The sequence below is a fragment of the Myotis yumanensis genome, unplaced genomic scaffold (genome assembly GCF_028538775.1).
Source record: "Myotis yumanensis isolate MYYU_CA2020_CCGP unplaced genomic scaffold, mMyoYum1.0.hap1 SCAF_5, whole genome shotgun sequence".
In the NCBI taxonomy this organism is placed as follows: Eukaryota; Metazoa; Chordata; class Mammalia; order Chiroptera; family Vespertilionidae; genus Myotis; species Myotis yumanensis.
In genome coordinates, this window is record NW_027223756.1 from 76,415,310 (window position 1) to 76,433,204 (window position 17,895).

At 57.3% G+C, this 17,895-nt stretch overlaps 2 protein-coding genes across 3 annotated transcripts; one reads left to right on the forward strand and one right to left on the reverse strand.

Moving 5' to 3' along the window:
• Positions 1-1,614: 1,614 nt before the first annotated feature.
• R3HDM4 (R3H domain containing 4) lies at positions 1,615-10,022 on the reverse strand. 2 transcript variants are annotated; one of them, XM_070415623.1, is made up of 8 exons: positions 9,890-10,022; positions 5,774-5,928; positions 5,033-5,157; positions 4,485-4,608; positions 4,247-4,332; positions 3,739-3,824; positions 3,598-3,653; positions 1,615-2,637 (listed from the first exon to the last, which is right to left on the reverse strand). In XM_070415623.1, the coding sequence occupies exons 1-8, from the start codon at positions 9,970-9,972 to the stop codon at positions 2,534-2,536; spliced, it is 819 nt and encodes a 272-aa protein (XP_070271724.1). In that variant the 5' UTR covers positions 9,973-10,022; the 3' UTR covers positions 1,615-2,533. The 2 variants fall into 2 exon arrangements, with proteins under 2 accessions (XP_070271724.1, XP_070271725.1); XM_070415624.1 differs by lacking the exon at positions 9,890-10,022 and adding an exon at positions 9,322-9,717.
• A 3,433-nt stretch (positions 10,023-13,455) lies between these two features.
• KISS1R (KISS1 receptor) lies at positions 13,456-17,114 on the forward strand. The gene is given in 6 exon segments (XM_070413858.1): positions 13,456-13,699; positions 14,402-14,526; positions 15,047-15,182; positions 15,390-15,622; positions 15,800-16,123; positions 16,125-17,114. Coding segments are annotated over 6 exon segments (1,197 nt in total). The 3' UTR covers positions 16,260-17,114.
• The last annotated feature ends 781 nt before the right edge of the window (positions 17,115-17,895 follow it).

Below are 17,895 nucleotides of genomic sequence, written 5' to 3' on the forward strand. Positions count from 1 at the left end.
GCCAGGGCTGCTTTACTTTTGTATTGTTCATCGGTGGGGGAAGTGAGGTGACTTATCCAGTTGAGGACCCTTCTGGGTTCAAACCCCATCCCCACTTCCTCCTCCAACAAGCTGCTTCTATTCCTGCTAGGCCCGCGCCAGTGTGGGAGGTCTAACCTCCTGGGATTGCAGGGAAAGGTGCACCAGGCGGAAGGCAAGGCCTGGACAAAGGCTTGGAGGCCAGGCAGCTTGGGAACCGAGCTGGGGAAGAGGGGCAAGAAGAACCCCACACAGCCCCACTCCCTGAGACCCAATCCTGCCCTCTGGGAACCTGGGGATGGGTCCCCTTTGCAGATGGGAGCCTCCGAGCTTGTTACTCAAATATCTCCTTTTATCCGTCCTCTGTACTGGCCATTTGAATTTCTGTTATTTAGTGTCTAAAACTATTTAAATGCATGTTAAAATGGAATACAGTGCACCCAGCGTCCACTGGTTTCTAACACGGTGCCCCGATAAAAGGAACTGGACTCCTTGGGGAAACACACCAGCCCAGCCTGAGCATCATGTAATGGCAGAAAGTCAGAATCATGCTCAAGAAATAAAAACCCCACAGGAGTGGGTGGGAAGTAATTAACCAAAGAACTTATATGCATAACCCATGGACACAGACAATAGGGTAGTGAAGGCCTGAGGCAGGAGGTAGGGGAGGGGGAAAGGTTGCAGGGGGTTAGTGTGGGGAAAAGAGAGAGACAGGAGCCCCACCAGTGTGTCTCAGTGGTTGAGTGTCAACCTATGAAACCAGAAGGTCATGGTTCAATTCCCAGTCAGGGCACATGCCTGGGTTTCGGGCTCAATTTCCAGGTTGCGGGCTCGATCCCCAGTGAGGAGGCGTGCAGTGCAGGAGGCAGCCGATCAATGATTCTCTCTCATCACTGATGTTTCTCTCTCTCTCTCTCCCTTCCTCTCTGAAATCAATAAAAAAAGAGAGACAGACACAGGAGCCAAACTTGGAATCATTTCTATAACAAAGTTAAGTAATGCTGCATTCTAATCCAAAGTAGAAGTAAATACCCATGCCTCCACATTGCTATAAAATGATTGAATAAATCCATACATGGGGAGGAGAAACAAACCTCCTGAGCAGAAATCCCCATAATTAATGTAGAGTCTCCGCCTTCAGGGAGGTGGAACTAAGGGACACCAGAGCCACTGGGAGTTGGGACAGGTAGGAAGGACCCTCCCTGGAGCCTCCAGAGGAAGCAAGGTCTTGGACACTTTTGAGTTGGGACTGCTGGCCTTCAGAACCGGGAGACAACAAGCCCCTGTTGTTTCCAGCCTCTGTGTGGGTTATTTCATTGCGGGGTGTGGTGTTTCGTGCCGTCTACCCCAGCCAACCTCACTCTAGTGACTTTTTGGAGGTCATACAACTGGGAAGTGGCAGAGCCTGGACATCCAGGAAGGGCCAGGATGGCAGAGCCAACGCCCAGATGCTCCCAGCAGCCTCCCCACCACCTGCCTCGCCCTCCAGGAGCAACTCAGCTCTTCCCCCAGACCCACCGCCCTCAGTGATCGGGACCCAAGCACAACCTGAGCACCTATTGTGCCTCCCGCCCGGCCCCAAGAAAATCCCACATCTGGAGACCAGAGCACCAGAAATTTATTGAATTCTTCACTTTTCCCAAAGCGCAACTAGCCACACATATGGCAGTGTGTGGAGGGGTGTCCCCAGCCCTGCTTCTGTGGCCCAGGTCAGGGCGACACCCCAAAGCTATAGACCAGGGTCAGTCTGGGGGCTGGGGGGTGGGGTAGTGGTGAGAGAACATGGAGAGGGGAAGTTGGCAGTGGGAGGGTGGAGGCTTCTGGCTGGAAGTCCCAGGCTCCCAGTATGAAGAGAGGAGAAAAGATGGGGGGAGGGGTTGTAGAGCAGGCAGGGCCCCAAGAGCCACCAAAAAGCACCCAGGGAGGAAACACACATTCCAAAGAGGGTAAAACCAGCCTTTAAGACACAGCTGCTGTCCTGGGTAGCAGGACACCAGCATGCATAATAACACGCACACGCACACACAACACGTAATGCTCCTGGAGTGAGGGGCAGCACCCCAGAGACCCCCCAATTCTAGCCAAAAACTGGGAGGGAAGTCAAGCAGGGACTAGAACAAAGCCCCCAATTTATCAGTTGGCGTATTTGGTTTTTCTTCCCAAAAGGAAAATTTAAAAATCTACAACACATCATCCCGAATTCATTAAAAGTGATAAAAACCTAGCCTCTCCCTCCTTGCGTGAGCTTCAGCCTGGGCTGTGGAAGCTGAATGAAGGTCTCTCCACCCAAATACAAGTACCAGAGCAGGGAGTTCCGGGGCCAGTATAGTCTAAGGCAGCTCCAGCCGCCAGCATTTACCTGGAAGAGCTGGGATGGGATGGGATGGGATGGGAGGGGGCTAGGGTGAGAGTGCCACCCCAAGGGGGACAGCATGACAAATTCTAAAATTAACAAGCATTTTAGTGGAGGTATAGGGAATCTTGAAGGGAAGGGGGGGAGGGGGGCAGGCTGGCATCAGCTGCGTTGCTCCAGGTAAGCGGACAGGAGCAGCCCAGGAGGCAGGAAGTCCAGATGCCGATTGCTGACCTTCATCTGTCTTTTGCCCTCCAGGTTGGCACCTGCAAGAGGTGACAAGTGGGGCAAGAATGAAAAGAATGCAAGAGGCACGGCCAGCCGGCACTTGGGGTCTGGCTGACCGTGACAGGCTCACAATAACAGCTCCAAATCCATGAGAACTTCCATCTGCAACCCGTTTCATCCTTTCTGTTCCTTATCCATGTTCAGACTGATGCACTGAGATACACAGGCCGGAGACCAAGGGTACACTCAGCCTCCTCCCAGTTCGCCTGCTTCCATCCCTACCCTAGGGGTGACTCTGAAGCTCAGTCCCACCTGGAGACTTCTGCCTCTCTCCTGCTCCCCATCTTTCCAGGGCCCCTCCTCCGCTGTGTTCAGGCAACAGCTGGACTCCAGCAGAGAAGCACCCCCCAGCCAAGCCCCCCATCCATCCTGATCTGTGAGAATAAAGACAAGCATGTGGATGAACCTTCTTGGGGTTGCCATGGGAACTGTCTCCTAAGCGACTCTGGGCAGGAAACAGCGAGACAGACAGCAAAGGCCTACAAGCACCATCCCTAGAGGGCTGTGTCCTAAGACCACCCCCACCCCCTTTATAACTGGGGACACAGGCCCCAAGAAGGGGCACTTGCCAGAAGTCATGTGTGGCACAGCAGAGGGGAGTACGGCTAAATGAGGACCCTGCAGACACTGGGGTCCCCTCGAAGCTCAGCTTCATCACCCTCACATAGGCCCCTCTCTCCCTCTGGCTCTGAAGATGTGGATGGAGGTGGGGTCTGTGTCCACAGCATCGCCCTGTGTGAGGCCAGGACCACAGGTGCTCTGATGAATTAATGCAGAGTTCCACTACCACTGCTTTGTTCAGGCTGTCTCTCCCCCGCCCCCCGCGCCCCCCCAGAGGCCTCCCACTGAGTAAACAGATCCCGTGTAGCCTCGGTTTCTGTGGGCAGAATGGGCAGAACTGGCTCACTGGGAGGGTCCCAAAGCCGCCAGGCACTTACTGGCTGAGATGAGGTCCATGTACTGGCAGACAGCATGGAGGAGGAGCCTCTCGAAGCTGTGGAGGAATGGGCGGTGAATGGCCACGGGCTGAGTCATGGCACACATGGAGGGAGCTTGCTGCACCTGCCCCCACCAGTCACCTGTTGTCCAGCATGGCCGTGTACACGGCCTGGGGAGATACTGAGAAAAACCTCAGCAGCCGCTCCTCCCAGGTCTCCAGCGTTTCCTGCAGGAGATAGAGGCCCAGGGTCAGGCTGACACTGAGATCTGGGCCAGGCTGGCCAGGCACCCCCATGCCCAGGACAGTCTCCAGTGCTCAAAGCCTTGGGTTCAAATGTGGCCTCTGACCGTCAACATGAGGCTACGTAACGAGTTCCAAGAATTCCAGGCACTTAGAAATCTTCCTATCTTTGAATGCCTGCACCTTCTGCCTGGTGAACTCCTACACATCCTGCAGTGCCCACCTTCATTGCCCATGACCCTCCCACCCTTGACCAGCCCCGGGCCCTGCATTCTGATCACACTGGTGTGTATCCCACCCTGTTTCCACTGCAGCATGTGCACTCTGTAACTGGTGCCCTCATGCCACCCCCAACTGAAAAGTTAAGACAGGCAGGAGGGGGAAGATGGGCACAGCCTGATACTCACCATGGGGATGCGGCTCCTCTTGAGAACGGCTCGCAGACGCCGGCTGATGCGCTGGAAGCACTCTCGTGGCGTGTAAGCTGGGTCCTCTGCAAGAGTCCAAGGCTTGGGGCAGCCGCTGAAGCAAACTGCCTGCCCGCCCCACCGGGCTCCTCCCCACCTGTCCCAGTCCCGCCCCACACACTAGGCCAGGCCCCTATCCACAAGTCTGGGTCCCCTCCACCCCCCATGCAGGCCGCACCTTTCCTCCGGTCCACCCCCCGGCTAGGTCCCCTTCTCCGGGCCTTTCTCTTGGCCTCATCCTCCAGGTATTGGAGGACCCGCTCCTGCTCCTCCCCGGAGCGGTTCATGAAGTCATTCCAGACCTGGAACAGAGGCAGGCAGGCGCTGGACTAATGATGGGGCATCTCTGGGCACAGCTTCCCCATCTGGCCAATGCACACAGCGGGCCACCAAGCGTATGGAAATACTCCTCGTGGACACCTTTGCCCACGGGACCCGCCAGGAGTTTAGTTCATGGGACGCCTGAAGATCTGCTTGTCTGGGGAGGGGTATCTATATGGATGAGCAGATGAGTCATGGGTGCTGGGAGGTTCTGGGGTGGGGTGGTGGGCGTTCCAGCCTGGTCTGGGGAACCCAGAGGAAGATTGAAGGAGTATTCATCAAGGGACCAGAGGTAGGTGGGGACTCCTGGTGGAGGCACTAGCACAGGCAAGGCCTGGTGGTGGGAGCCAGAACAGAAACAGTGTGGCTGGAGCAGAGGGAGTGAGAGAGCATAGGGAGTCCCACCTCTACATAGGTCTCATTGCTGCAGGCCTCCGCAAAGATGCCAGGTGCTGCGGGGGGTGCCAGGTCCCCATCCTCTGGACCAAGTGTGTCCCCGTCTGTCTTCAGCAGGGTCAGGAGGTATTGGGCTAGATGGAAACAGATGGTCTCTGAGCTGGGGTGTGGCATTTGGGGCCCTCCAGGCTTCCTCCCTCTCTCTCTATTTATATTTTTTGTTAATTCTCATGGGGATATTTTTTCCATTGATTTTTAGAGAATGGGAGGGAGGGGGGGAAGAGAGAGAAACGTCGATGTGAGAGACACACATCTGTTGGTTGCTTCCCACACACACCCTGACTGGGGTCAGGAATTGAACCTGCAACCCAGGTATGTGCCCTTAACCGGGAATCAAACCCGAGACCCTTCAGTACGTGGGCTGACACTCTAACTTCTCTATATTTATAGCTTTTATTCTCTGGATTGTACCAGCCTCCCCACCTCCACACTCCAACTGTCTCTCCCAGAAGGTACAGAAACCATCCAGCCTCCAGAAGTCCTCCTACCTCTCCCTGCCTAGTTGAACTCCTACACACCCTTTAAAGCCCCGGCTCCAATGCCTCAAGTTCCCTCTGGCCCAGCCCCAGGAATGCCCAGCTCAGGGTCAGGCCCATGGTAAGGGCAGCAGATAATTCCAACATGCATACCATTCTCATCGGAGACCTCGGAACCCCCAGGAGGGACCCCTGACCCCTGACCCCTGCTCACTGTTCTCTAGGCGCTGGAGGCTCTTCCGCCCTTTGGCCTTGGGCACAAGGTCTGAGTTCCGCACGGCCTGGTTGATGAAGTGCTGCTTCCGCTTGGAGGCCGAGAACCTCTTCACTTGGGAGCCAGCTAGAGCGGGCAGGCATCCCGAGAGGTGCCTGTGGGCCAGGGTTTAGGGCGGGGAGCAGTCCTCAGGGCCAAGACAGGCCAGGTCGCCCAGGCAGAACCCTACCACTGCCGTTCTACCATAGTCCTCACCTGCTTGTTTCCCTCAGCAACGGCAGCTCACCCCCTGCCGTGTATGCAGCCCTGGACCCTTAACATTGAATTTTGTTTCATCGTCACATCACCCGAAATGCAGGCATAATTGTGATGACAGATTAGTAAACGGAAGCTCAGAGAAGACCCATGCCTGAATTCACACATCAGGTGGGTGGTGAGAAAAGCTGCTCCCCTCTCCCCCAGGTTTCCAGATTTTAGCTGCAAGCTGATGAGGCCCAGAGTATACGGATTTGAGCACCACCATCCTCTGGGAGTTTCTCAAAGACTTGATTCGCCTGAGCCCAGCTTCCCCAATGTGCCCAGGGACCAGGACCAGGGAGGAGGCTGAAGTGCCCCCCTCCAGCTAATCTGCCCTCCTCAGAGCAAATGGCATTAACTATGGAGATGGATTAGCAGGGCCACCAAGCCTCCTGCTGGGGACCAGAAGGCCAGGTGCATAGGAGCAGCAGGGGGCTCTCGGATAGAAACCTCAAGGCAAGAAGGTGCTGGGGCTTTCTGGTCAGTCCCTGACAACAGCAAACCACAGGAAGGTCCCCATGGACTCACATAGAGTGTGGATGGTCCCTGCTGGGCTCAGAAACCCTCACGGTGCGGGGCAATAGTGGATTCTGGCCCTTGAATGTCTGGGGTGCCAGGATCCCCCTCCCCATGTACCTTCCCTCATTCACTCCTGTCATCTCCTGTTGCTCCTCCAAAAAGCCAGGCACAGTCCCACCTCTGGGCCTTTGTGATGGCTGTGCCCTCTGCCTGGTACACAGTCCCCTAGACTCCGAATGGCTCGCTGGCTCACTTCCTTTTGGCTTCTGTTGAAACTTCCTCAGTGAGACTGCAATCTCTTCCGTTTAATACCTTATTGCTTTGGTTTTTGGATCACCGTACATTCTACCCTCCACTGATGACTCCTCACCTCTCCTGATAGATCATAACCTCTCCTAGGGCACTCACAGCTATACCTGGCACACAGGAGCTCAAACACACACACACACACACACACACACACACACACACACACACACTGCTGCATCAGATGTCCCAGAAAATACCTGTGGGTGCCTGTGAGTCTGGGAGAGGACATTCAAAGCCAAGAGAAGCTGGGACAGGCACTCTCCCCTGGCATCCCAACCCCCCATCTGCTTGGTTTCCTCCTGTGATGGGGAGCTCACCCCCTCAGCCACACCAATGATCATAGCAACATCTCTGGGGTGAGCATTCACATATCAAGTCAGCACAGGATCCGACCTGAGAGTTGACTCCTGAGGCTGAAGCACGCCCACCCCAACCTCCAGATTCACCCATGGCCTCCCTGGGGCTCCAGGGCCTCGGTCTCCACTCCAGGAGCTGGACAGAGTCCAGGATGGTAGCCTGGTTGGGCAGATAACAGAAGCCACATCCTGGGGGGAGCTATCAGACATCAGAGCAGGGCAGGACTCAGTGAGAGAGCTCCAGCCCTTACGGCATGGGCTCTTTGAGAAAAAGGGCTTCCTGGCACCTCCAGAGAAGGAGCAGAGCTAAGATTTGAACCTGAGTCTGAACAGAACCCCCACATACAACAAAAGGAAGCCTCTTGTTTCACTTGTGGGTGCACAGAGATCTGTGGTGGGTTCCTCAGACGAAAGCCCACCTAGCTAAGACCCAACAGGCCCCTCCCCTGTTCCACCACCACCAGTGGCTCCCTAGCACTGTCAGAGAAAGGCCCAGCTCTTCCTTGACCTGGAGTTGGAGACCCTGTCTGCCTTGTCCCCAGGCATTCAGGGGGCTTACTACCCTCTTATGGGCCTCAAGTGCTGAGCTGAGCACTGTAAAATGAGTCCACCATCCATTCAAGCTTGCTAACTTCAACCAGATTCCAGCAGGAAATAAGAAACATGTGGCTACGGGGGGCCTGGGTCCCCCCACTCAAGACACAGAGAGAACAAGGCATAAAGGGGGCAGGGCACAGTTTCCCAGTAATTCATATCTGTTATAAAGGCTGGGGGGAGGGGTGTTGACTATCAGTGTAAACTCTATAGAAAATTATCTCTACCTGGCAAAACATCAATGCCCAACCCCATCTCTCCTCTGGGGGCTTCCTCTGCTCCAGCCACATAGATTCCCTCCATGTACCTCAAACTAGCCAGAAACAACCCACCTCAGGATCTCTGCATGTGCTGAGCCCTATGCCTGAAGCACCCTTTCCCAGCTCCTTCTGGCCTCTGCTCAACTGTCACCTCCCCAGAAGCCGCCTCAGCCCCCACTAGCCCAATCAGCCCTGCTTGCATGCTTCACCAGTTGGCATCCAAGATCAGCCGGCCCATGTATGTGTTTGTCCCTTAATCCTCACCTTCCTTGCTAGACCTGTGCAAAGAGGACACAGGACGAGGTTGTTTTGGTCTCTGCTGTGTCCCCAACACTGGTCCCACAGCGGGTGCTCAATAGCTGTTCATCTGCTCTCTGTGCCACCCAAAAGACCACTCTACAGATGGGGAGACTGAGGATCCAGAGCGGGCACCCGAGGCTTCCTGGACCAGCAGTCCTCAGGAAATGTGTGCCCCATGGGCAGGCCCAATGGTGAACAGCTGCTAAGTCAGGTTGGGTTTGGGAGGACCAGATCCTATTGCCCCCAATTCTGCTCCCTGAAATGGGGAATTTTGACACTGTTGCCCTGGGCAAAAATCACCTCCTCTAACCTGTCCACCCTCCCCCCCCCCCCCCCCCTCAGAGATGGGCAGGAGAGGAACCTACTTCCCTAGCAGGAAACCAAGAGGGCTCAGGGTAGAGATGACTCAGACTGGGTGGGGCCACCCAGCAGTGGCCTACCCCCCAAAACACAGAGGTGAGGGGCTGTGCAGGTCAGGGTAACACACCTGGCAGGTAAATACCCAGGTTAAGTCCTCTTAAAAGAGGTATTATCTCTCATCCCAGTAAATACAGATATATGTAGAGATCAGTAGGGCCTCAGGTAAATGCCCAGATGAGATAACGTAAGCTAATAATAAATAACAATAAAGTAATAACAAATATAATAAGACAATAAAATCCTTTAAAAACAATAATAAAATTACAATAATAAGATGTTTAAGATCATTAAAGAATGGACACTCCTGTGCTGGGCACCTCAGGGGGCACAGGGTCACTGACCCCCAGCCACTCTGAGGCCACTGTTGTTATCTCATTTTACAAGTGGGGAAACTGAGGCACGGGACCGGTGGACCACACCCTTTGAACCCTGGTGTTTCAGCCTAAACTCCAGGGTTCAAAGGAAATCGGGGACCCACCCGATCCACACTCACATGGGGGAGGGCTGTCTACACCCATATGGGTTCGCTCCACCGGCTTCCAGGCTCCCTCCGAGGACAGACAGGCTCCGGTGGACCGGGTTTTAAGCCCCTTCACCCCCGGTTAAGCTGGGTTTGTAGCTGGAGATAAACCCATATACTCTGTGCCCCCAGGAAGGAGCTGATAGTCCAGGTGGGGAGCCAGCCCTGGCTGTGGGGTGAGTGCCCGGCCTGGGGGCAGGAACCGCGCGCGCAGACAAAAGCCTGGGGACACCACACCGCGGCCGCCTGGCCGAGCGGTCACAGGTGCTCCCAGGACCCCAGACGGTTCGGCACCGGGGACTCCAGGGCCCCGGGGTCCTCACACCTTGCGCCGGGGTGCGCCCTCCGCCCCAGCAATACCCCGCCGGTCGGAAATGGGGTTTCCCCAGGGAAACAATAAGCCCCCCGCTCCCACCGGCGTCTGGGGGTGTCACCGAGGAAAGGGGGCGGGAGGGCTGGGGCCGGGGCTGGGCGGGGAGGTGGAGGGAAGGGAGCCCCGGAGCCCCGGGGGGGCGCGCCCCGCCCGCCCCATCGCGCTCACAGCGTCCGCCGCCCGCCCGGGACGACCCCGGCTGTCGCCGCAGCCTCCTCGGAGCCGCCCTCGGGGTTCTCCAGGGCGACCATGGCTCGGAGGTCGCCGCCGCCGCCGCCGGCCAGGCCTCCGCGGGCCGGGCAGGAAGTGACGGCCACCGGGGGGCGGGCCGGGGCGGATCTCGGGGGCTGGCCGTGCGGGGCGGGGTCGCTGCCAGGAAGGCGGCCAAACCCCGGGCTGCGGTGGGAGGGGGCACCCAGCCCCAGGGAGGCCGACGGGGAAACTGAAAAAATGAGGGGGGCCGGGGTGATGGTTCTGCGGCCACAAACCCAGGCTGCGGGCGTGGCGGGGCGCCAGCCCCGGGGAAGGGGAAACGGAGGCCTGGGTAACGGGGAGGGAAGGATGATGACTCGCTCCCCTCCCCTCCCCTCCCCGGGCACCCACGGCCTTTTCCTCCCCCAGGTCCCCCCTGTCGTTCATGACAGTGCAGCCCCGGAGCATGCCTCAGTTTACCCACCTCTGGAATGAGGACGTCGGGCCCCGCTCGGGGTGGCTCGGTTGGTTAAGCGTCGTCCCGGACACGCACAGGTGGCTGAGTCAGGGCGCACACCCAGGTGGCGGGCGCAATCCCGACGTCAGCTACATCCAGCAGGCGGGCTGTGTGCTGGGAGAGAGGGCTGGGGAGCCAGGGGGCAGGTGGGTGCAGTAGGGAGAATGGGGCACAGAGGGAAGTGGGTTGGGGGTGAATCAGCTGGTGGATAGGCTGGGAGGAGGTGTAGCCTGGACCCAGTGGTGGGGGCGGAGAACCCCAGCAATGGGTAGGAGAGGCTACCGAGAGGCCCTGGGTGTTGGAGATGAGCACTGGAGGGTGATCCGGGTTCTTGCCCCGCCTGTCCCTTGGATGGCTCTGCCTCTCCCTGTCTCAGTCTTTGGGTCTCAGAAGACCCCCAATGGCGCCCTCAAATCCTCACCATTCTGGCCCTGACTGGTTTGGCTCAGTGGATAGCGCGTTGGCCTGTGGACTGAAAGGTCCCAGGTTTGATTCTGGCCTAGGGCATGTACCTTGGTTGCAGGCACATTCCCAGTAGGGTGTGTGCAGGAGGGGGCTGATGGGTGTTTCTCTTCATGTTGTTTCTAACGCTCTATCCCTCTCCCTTCCTCTCTGTAAAAAATCAATAAAATATATATTTTTAAAAAACCTCACCATTCTGAAGTCCTTTCTGGTATCGCCCCTCTCCTGACCCTTTCATTTGTGGGTCCTGAAGACCCTCCCAGGACATGCCCTGTGTGTGCATTGAGTGGACATTTGTGTGTGTGGGGGCGGGGGAGGGGGGTGACCCTCAGTGTGGGCACAGACAAACCAATGGATGTTTCTCTCTCCTTTTCTGCCTTTAAAAAAATCAATTAAAAACACACTCATATCTTTGGGTGAGGACTAAAAAAAACCTAAAAAACAAATTAGGGTGTCAGCACCCACCACTTTTGCCATTTTGGGTTTATTCATTCGACAGATGCCTCCTATTTCATGGGGCCGCCTCTGGGCTCTGTGGACCCAGCAGTGACCAAGACAGACCCCTCCCTCACCCACAGGGAGAGGAAGAGGAGCCTCTGGGTGGAACAAATAGCCAATGCAGAGTGGCCAGAGCAGGGAGATGAGTGGGAGGCAGGGGGAATAGACGTGGAGGGGAGGGGCAGACCCCTGAGTCCGGTGGCTCTGTGATGACAGCTCTGGTTTTGGTCCCAAAGGCACTGGGGAGCCATGGGAGGACTTAGAGTACAGAATTTAACCTTCTCGAACATCCAGACTCCACCCTTCAATCTACAAGGAAAGTGGGGAACCTACACCACAGGGATGCAACCCGCCAGATCCAGTCGGGTGCAAATTGTACAGAACAAATAACCTGATTATCTTAACAAAGAAGGAGCAAGGGGGGAGATTGTAGGCATGGGGGTGGGTGGAGGTGGAAGGGGGCATAGATGGGATAAATGGTGATGGGGAAATTTTTTTTTTTAAAGAGCAATGGCCCTAACCGGTTTGGCTCAGTGGATAGAGCATTGGCCTGTGGACTGAAAGGTCCCAGGTTCGATTCCGGTCAAGGGCATGTACCTTGGTTGCAGGCACATCCCCAGTAGGAGGTGTGTAGGAGGCAGCTGATGGATGTTTCTCTCTCATCAATGTTCCTAACTATCCCTCTCCCTTCCTCTCTATAAAAAAAATCAATAAAATATATTTAAAAAAAATAAAAAGAGCAATGGAGGGCAGGAAAAAAGGAGGAGGAACAATTAAAAGACACACACCCCCAAAGAGCTCATACCATGTGCCTTCATGTAGATAAATGTGCAAAGATACAAAGGAAATTAATGGTGCTACACATCAGGAGAGAAGGAAGAAGTGGGGAGGGGGCTCTGGGGCTACAAATGCTTGCTCTCCTGCTCCGGCCCATGATGAATAGCTGCTCGATACATGGGCCAGTCCTAGAGTAGCAGCCTGAGCCTTGACCTGACAGGGCCTCATCCCCAGAGAGTCTCGACTGCACTTTCTTCCAACCTCCTGGGCCCTTGGCCAGTCCGTGAGCTGCTGCTGGTCCCCAGAGCCCCCACCTGGAAGGCCCAGCCACCTGCTGAGCGCTCCCTCAGGCCCGTTCAACTCAGCAGCTGCCCCACACAGTTCCTCTATCTCATCTAACCTGTTCCTCTTACCATCCCACATGGATTTCTCTTCCCTGGTCTTTATTCTAAGTTCTCCAGAATAACTTTGAAGGTTTAAAAAGGGCAAACAAGGAAACGTTCCCCTCCACCTGGCTCTTTGCACTCCTCCCTGGAGAGAGTTGATGCGCTTTGATGCCTGTGCATAGCTATTCATTTCTCCCCCATTTTAGTCTTTTTATACAAATGGTAGCATCTCATTCTCTGTTGCCAAGTACTCCACCATGGCGACCATCCTGGTACCTAGGCTAGTGTATGGGATTCATTTCTAGGTGCGGGTTTCAGGTACAACAGCGTCCACCACCGGGCACCTACCACCAGCGGTACAGGTGTCTGCCAATAGCTGCCCATGAGCTGGGAGGTGGACACGCCTAAGGGGTCTGATTTGCAGCAACCCAAATCCAGGGAGATTGTGTTCTTTAAAGAAGAGGCATCTTCTAACCGCCAGAACCTGGGCAGTGAGTCCAGACCCCCTGGCCAGGGTGGGTCCCTCCAGTCTGCACAGCAGCCTACCCCATCCCATCCCGCTCTGCCCCAACCCTCCCTCCAGTCCCTCTTCTCCAGTGCTCTCACCCGGCCGTTCAGGGGGAGGAGAGAATGGGGGTAAGGTTGCTGGGTGGGCAGGCGGGCGCGCGGAGGGCCACGGGCAGGGGAAGGAGTGGAGAGGCCTGCAGGAGAGGCAGGAAGGCGGGGACAAGGCGGGAATGGGGTATAAATGCGAGGCGGCTGCGGCAAGAGCAGAGGCGCCGCTGCGTCCGGAGGAGCCACCTTCCAAGCCCCGTGGCTTCCAGCCGAGATCCTCCCCGGGGTCCGCAGGGGCATCCCCGGACGTCCCGGAGAGCGATCGATAGAAAGAGGGCGGCAAAGTCATGCGCGCCTTGGCCAAGTCTGGGCCCAATGCGTCCTGGTGGGCGCTGGCCAACGCATCGGGCTGTCCGGGCTGTGGCGCCAACGCCTCGGACGGCCCGGTCCCCGCGATGCGGTCCGTGGACGCTTGGCTTGTGCCGCTCTTCTTCGGCGCGTTAATGCTGCTCGGCCTGACGGGGAACTCGCTGGTCATTTTCGTCATCTGCCGCCAAAAGCAGATGCGCACGGTGACCAACTTCTACATAGGTGAGCACCTCGGCGCTGCGCGCTGCGCGTCTGTCAGTCCCCCTGTCGCCCGAGGGAATGGCGGGGCCGCCCCCTAGCGGTGCCCCGGGCCCTCCCAGAGAGGAGTCCCCGCGCTGGTCTCTGGTCTCCGCTCTTTTCCCTGTTAGCCCTGTGCCTTAGGCTAGAGGTCAGAGGGTTCATGGGGTCACAGCAGTTAAAAGGTTGGAGAGCTCGCCCCTGCCCCTCGAGGAAGATGTCCGGCTGAAATGTGGTCTCTGACACAGTATTCGATGAATAAAAGCAGTGGCGGGGAGGGACTGCTTGGTCCTTGGGCTCCCAGTTTGCCAGTTTCTGCCACAGTGGCTCAGTTTGCACCCTGGTGTGAGGGGATGGCCTGCCATGCAGGTGAGTGCTCAGTTCTGTTCTCCATTCTATGGTGGGTGTTGGGCCAGCACCACTGTCTCCAATTTGCAGAGGAGGAAACTGAGGCTCGGAGGGACAGGGCCTGCTCAGGCTCTCCCAGCCCAGACAGGGGTGAGCGGGGCCCACTGAAGCTTGAATAGCTGTGAAGCCGGTGCGGGGATGTCTGAAATATAAAAGGGGGAGACTGAAGGATGAAGGGGGCCTTCTGGAGCTGCCCTGCTGGTCACTCAGACCAAGGTGAGTGCTAGGGAGCTGGGCCCGGCGCCCCATGTCCAGAGCCCGAACATCTCCCGCCTGCAGCCAACCTGGCAGCCACGGACATGACCTTCTTGCTGTGCTGTGTGCCCTTCACCGCCCTACTCTACCCACTGCCTGCCTGGGTGCTGGGTGACTTCATGTGCAAGTTTGTCAACTACATCCAGCAGGTGGGCTGTGGGCTGGGAGAGGGCTGGGGAGCCAGGGGCAGGTGGGTGCAGTGGGGAGAATGGGGCACAGGGGGAAGTGGGTGGGGGTGAATCAGCTGGTGGGTAGGCTGGGAGGAGGTGTAGCCTGGACCCAGTGGTGGGGGTGGAGGACCCCAGTAATGGGTGGGGCAGGGCTACCGAGAGGCCCTGGGTGTTGGAGATGAGCACCAGAGGGTGATCCGGGTTCTTGCCCCACCTGTCCCTAGGATGGCTCTGCCTCTCCCTGCCTCAGTCTCTGGGTCTTAGAAGGCCCCCAATGGCGCCCTCAAGCCCTCACTATTCTGGGGTGCTCTCTGGTATCGCCCCTCTCCTGACCCTTCAATTTGTGTCCCCAAGACCCTCCCAGGACACGCCCTGTGTGTTTGGACATTTGTGGGGGGGAGGGGGGGGCCCCGCAGTGTGGACACAGACAAGGCAGGCTCCAGACCAGGCGGGGAGAGGGATGGGGGCGGAGCACACGCCCAGCTCCCGGCCCTCCCAGGTCTCGGTACAGGCTACGTGCGCCACTCTGACCGCCATGAGTGTGGACCGCTGGTACGTGACGGTGTTCCCGCTGCGCGCCCTGCACCGCCGCACGCCCCGCCTGGCGCTGTCGGTCAGCTTGGGCATCTGGGTGGGTGAGTGCCGCGTGGGAGCACACGGGGTGGGGGGACAAGTCCCCGTGCCCTGGGCGCCTTCCTTCTCGCCACCTCTCTCTGGGCGTCGGGAAATGCGCGCCATAGCGCTCCCTGCGAAGAAGCGCTGAGCGCGCAGACTGGGGAAGCCCCGGGCCCCCTCCTGGCCCTAGTCCCCCGGCAAGATCTGCAGCTGCGCCTGTGGTGCAGGCTCCGCTGCCGTGTCGGCGCCGGTGCTCGCCCTACACCGCCTCTCGCCTGGGCCGCGCACCTACTGCAGCGAGGCCTTCCCCAGCCGCGCCCTGGAGCGCGCCTTTGCGCTCTACAACTTGTTGGCGCTCTACCTGCTGCCGCTGGTCGCCACCTGTGCCTGCTATGGGGCTATGCTTCGCCACCTGGGCCGGGCCGCCGTGAGCCCGGCGCCCGCCGACAGCACCCGGCAGGTGCGCCGCTGGGTGGGTGGGAGGAGCAGCCAGGCTGGGATGGGCACAGTGGGGGGTGGGAAGGCACATCTGAGGAATCTGAGGGGGTGACCCAGTGGGGGAATCTGAGGGGCCCAGGGGGGCAGCTCTGAGGGAAGGTCCCACAGCCTCTCTTCCTCCCACCCCCTGCACCCCCAGGGGCAGATGCTGGCGGAGCGAGCGGACGCTGTGCGGGCCAAGGTGTCAAGGCTGGTGGCGGCCGTGGTCCTGCTCTTCGCTACCTGCTGGGGCCCCATCCAGGTGTTCCTGGTGCTGCAGGCACTGGGCCCGTCGGGCTCCTGGCACCCTCGCAGCTACGCGGCTTACGCGCTGAAGATCTGGGCGCACTGCATGTCCTACAGCAACTCCGCCCTGAACCCGCTGCTCTACGCCTTCCTGGGCTCGCACTTCCGGCAGGCCTTGCGCCGCGTCTGCTCTGGCGCTTGCAGGCGCCGCCGGCGTCCCCAGCGGTCTGGACCCTCAGGTCTCTCCGCCCCCCACCCGCGCGGAGCTGCACCGCCCCGCCTCCCTTCGCGACCCCAGGACGTCGAGGCCGGGAAGCAGCGGGCCAGGGCGGTGCCGGCTGTGCGTCCTGAGGGAACATGCTGCCCCTCTCTGAGCCGACTCTGGTGGAATCGAGGTGGGCCCCCCTCTGGAACAGGTGTTGCTTGAACAGCAGTTGCCGTTATTCTGTTATTAATATCTTCATTTTTGTCCAAGATAATCTTAGTGAAAATGTCTTGTCCTCTTGTAACGTGTGTTACAAATTGGCTGTGATGTTTGCAGTTGTTGCTGTTGTGATTATTATTTCTGCATGTCCTGAAAGTGAAGATACTTTGATGCTGGCACCGTCTGGAACTTTCCAGGAAGCCCCAATAGACGTTTTCACTCGGTTAACTGTACGATCGCAAGGTTCATCCCATTGTCAGCGATATCAAAATTCAAACACACCCTGCCCAGGGAGCTGAGTTGGTTACAGCGATCACCCCAATACGTCCAGATTGGGATTTCAATCCCTGGTGAGGGCACATAGAAGATTCAACCAGCAGCCCTAACCAGTTTGGCTCAGTGAATAGAGCATCGGCCTGCGGACTCAAGGGTCCCAGGTTCGATTCCAGTCAAGGGCATGTACCTTGGTTGCGGGCACATCCCCAGTAGGGAGTGTGCAGGAGGCGGCTCACTGATGTTTCTCTCTCATCCATGTTTCTAACTCTCTATGCCTCTCCCTCTCTGTAAATATCAATAAAGTGTATATTAAAAAAAAGAATCAACCAACAGATGCATAAATACGTGAAACAACAAACTGATGTCCACCCCCCCCCAAATCAATCAATAAAGCCCACCAATCCCCAGTAGGGGTCCTGCAGGAGGCAGCCTATGGATAATATTTCTGTCTCATTGATATTCCTATCTCTCCCGCTCCCTTCCTCTCTCTGAAATCAATAAAAAAAACAAAAACATTAAAAAAATAAAACCAATAACTAAAAAAGTTTAAATGTGAACATGTTGTGCATTTTAAAATGGCAGAACAGGCTGTTGTTATTGCTACCTGGAGGCTGGGAAACCTCCCTGGGGCACAGGGCATGGGCTGCTGTGCAAGAGGCTGGATTGATGGCTGTGTAACAAACTGGCCCAGACAGAGGTCTCAGAACAGCAGCCATTCATCATCTCTTATTATTCTGTGGGTTGATGGGCCTCCAGCAGGTGGTGCTGTGACCATGTGGTGTTGGCTCGGCCAGGAAGTTGGGAGAAAGCTTCCCTCTAGTGGCCAGTGTGCGCTCCTAGGAGGCCTTTGGGCTTCCTCCTGGATGGCCGGCCGGAACATCAGACATTCTGGGCGGAAACTGCGGAGAAGAGGCAGAAACTTCCTGAGGCCTGGGCTCAGGAGTCCCAAAGCCTCACTTTCCCACCCTAAGCTGTCAGAATCCCGTCAGAAGTATGTGTGTCGGGGGGACCCCACCTCTTGGTGGGTGGGGCTGCATGTGCTTGCTGGGGAGAGGGGGGCATAGTGCGGCTCCCAAACAGCCCTGCAAGCTGAAGGCTTCTTTGCCCTGAGGGACATCTGCCCTATCTCGGAAGGCCCCAGTCCTCCCAAATTATGTGGGGACATTATAGCTCCCCAAACCACCCAGGTTTGTGGAGATATTAACATGAGACTGAGGCCCTGGCTGGTTTGGCTCGGAGGATAGAGTGTCGGCCTGCGGACTGAAAGGTCCCAGGTTCGATTCCGGTCAAGGGCATGTACCTTGGTTGCG

What these genes read in the sequence shown, in the direction of transcription:
- R3HDM4 (XM_070415623.1), bottom strand. Translation starts at nt 9,972, where the DNA reads ATGGTCGCCCTGGAGAACCCCGAGGGCGGCTCCGAGGAGGCTGCGGCG. An exon ending in CCGGGCGGGCGGCGGACGCT is followed by an intron (nt 5,929 to 9,889) that starts GTGAGCGCGATG and finishes CCTGGCCCACAG; the next exon opens with GCACCTCTCGGGATGCCTGC. An exon ending in CATGGACCTCATCTCAGCCA is followed by an intron (nt 2,638 to 3,597) that starts GTAAGTGCCTGG and finishes CACCTCTTGCAG; the next exon opens with GTGCCAACCTGGAGGGCAAA.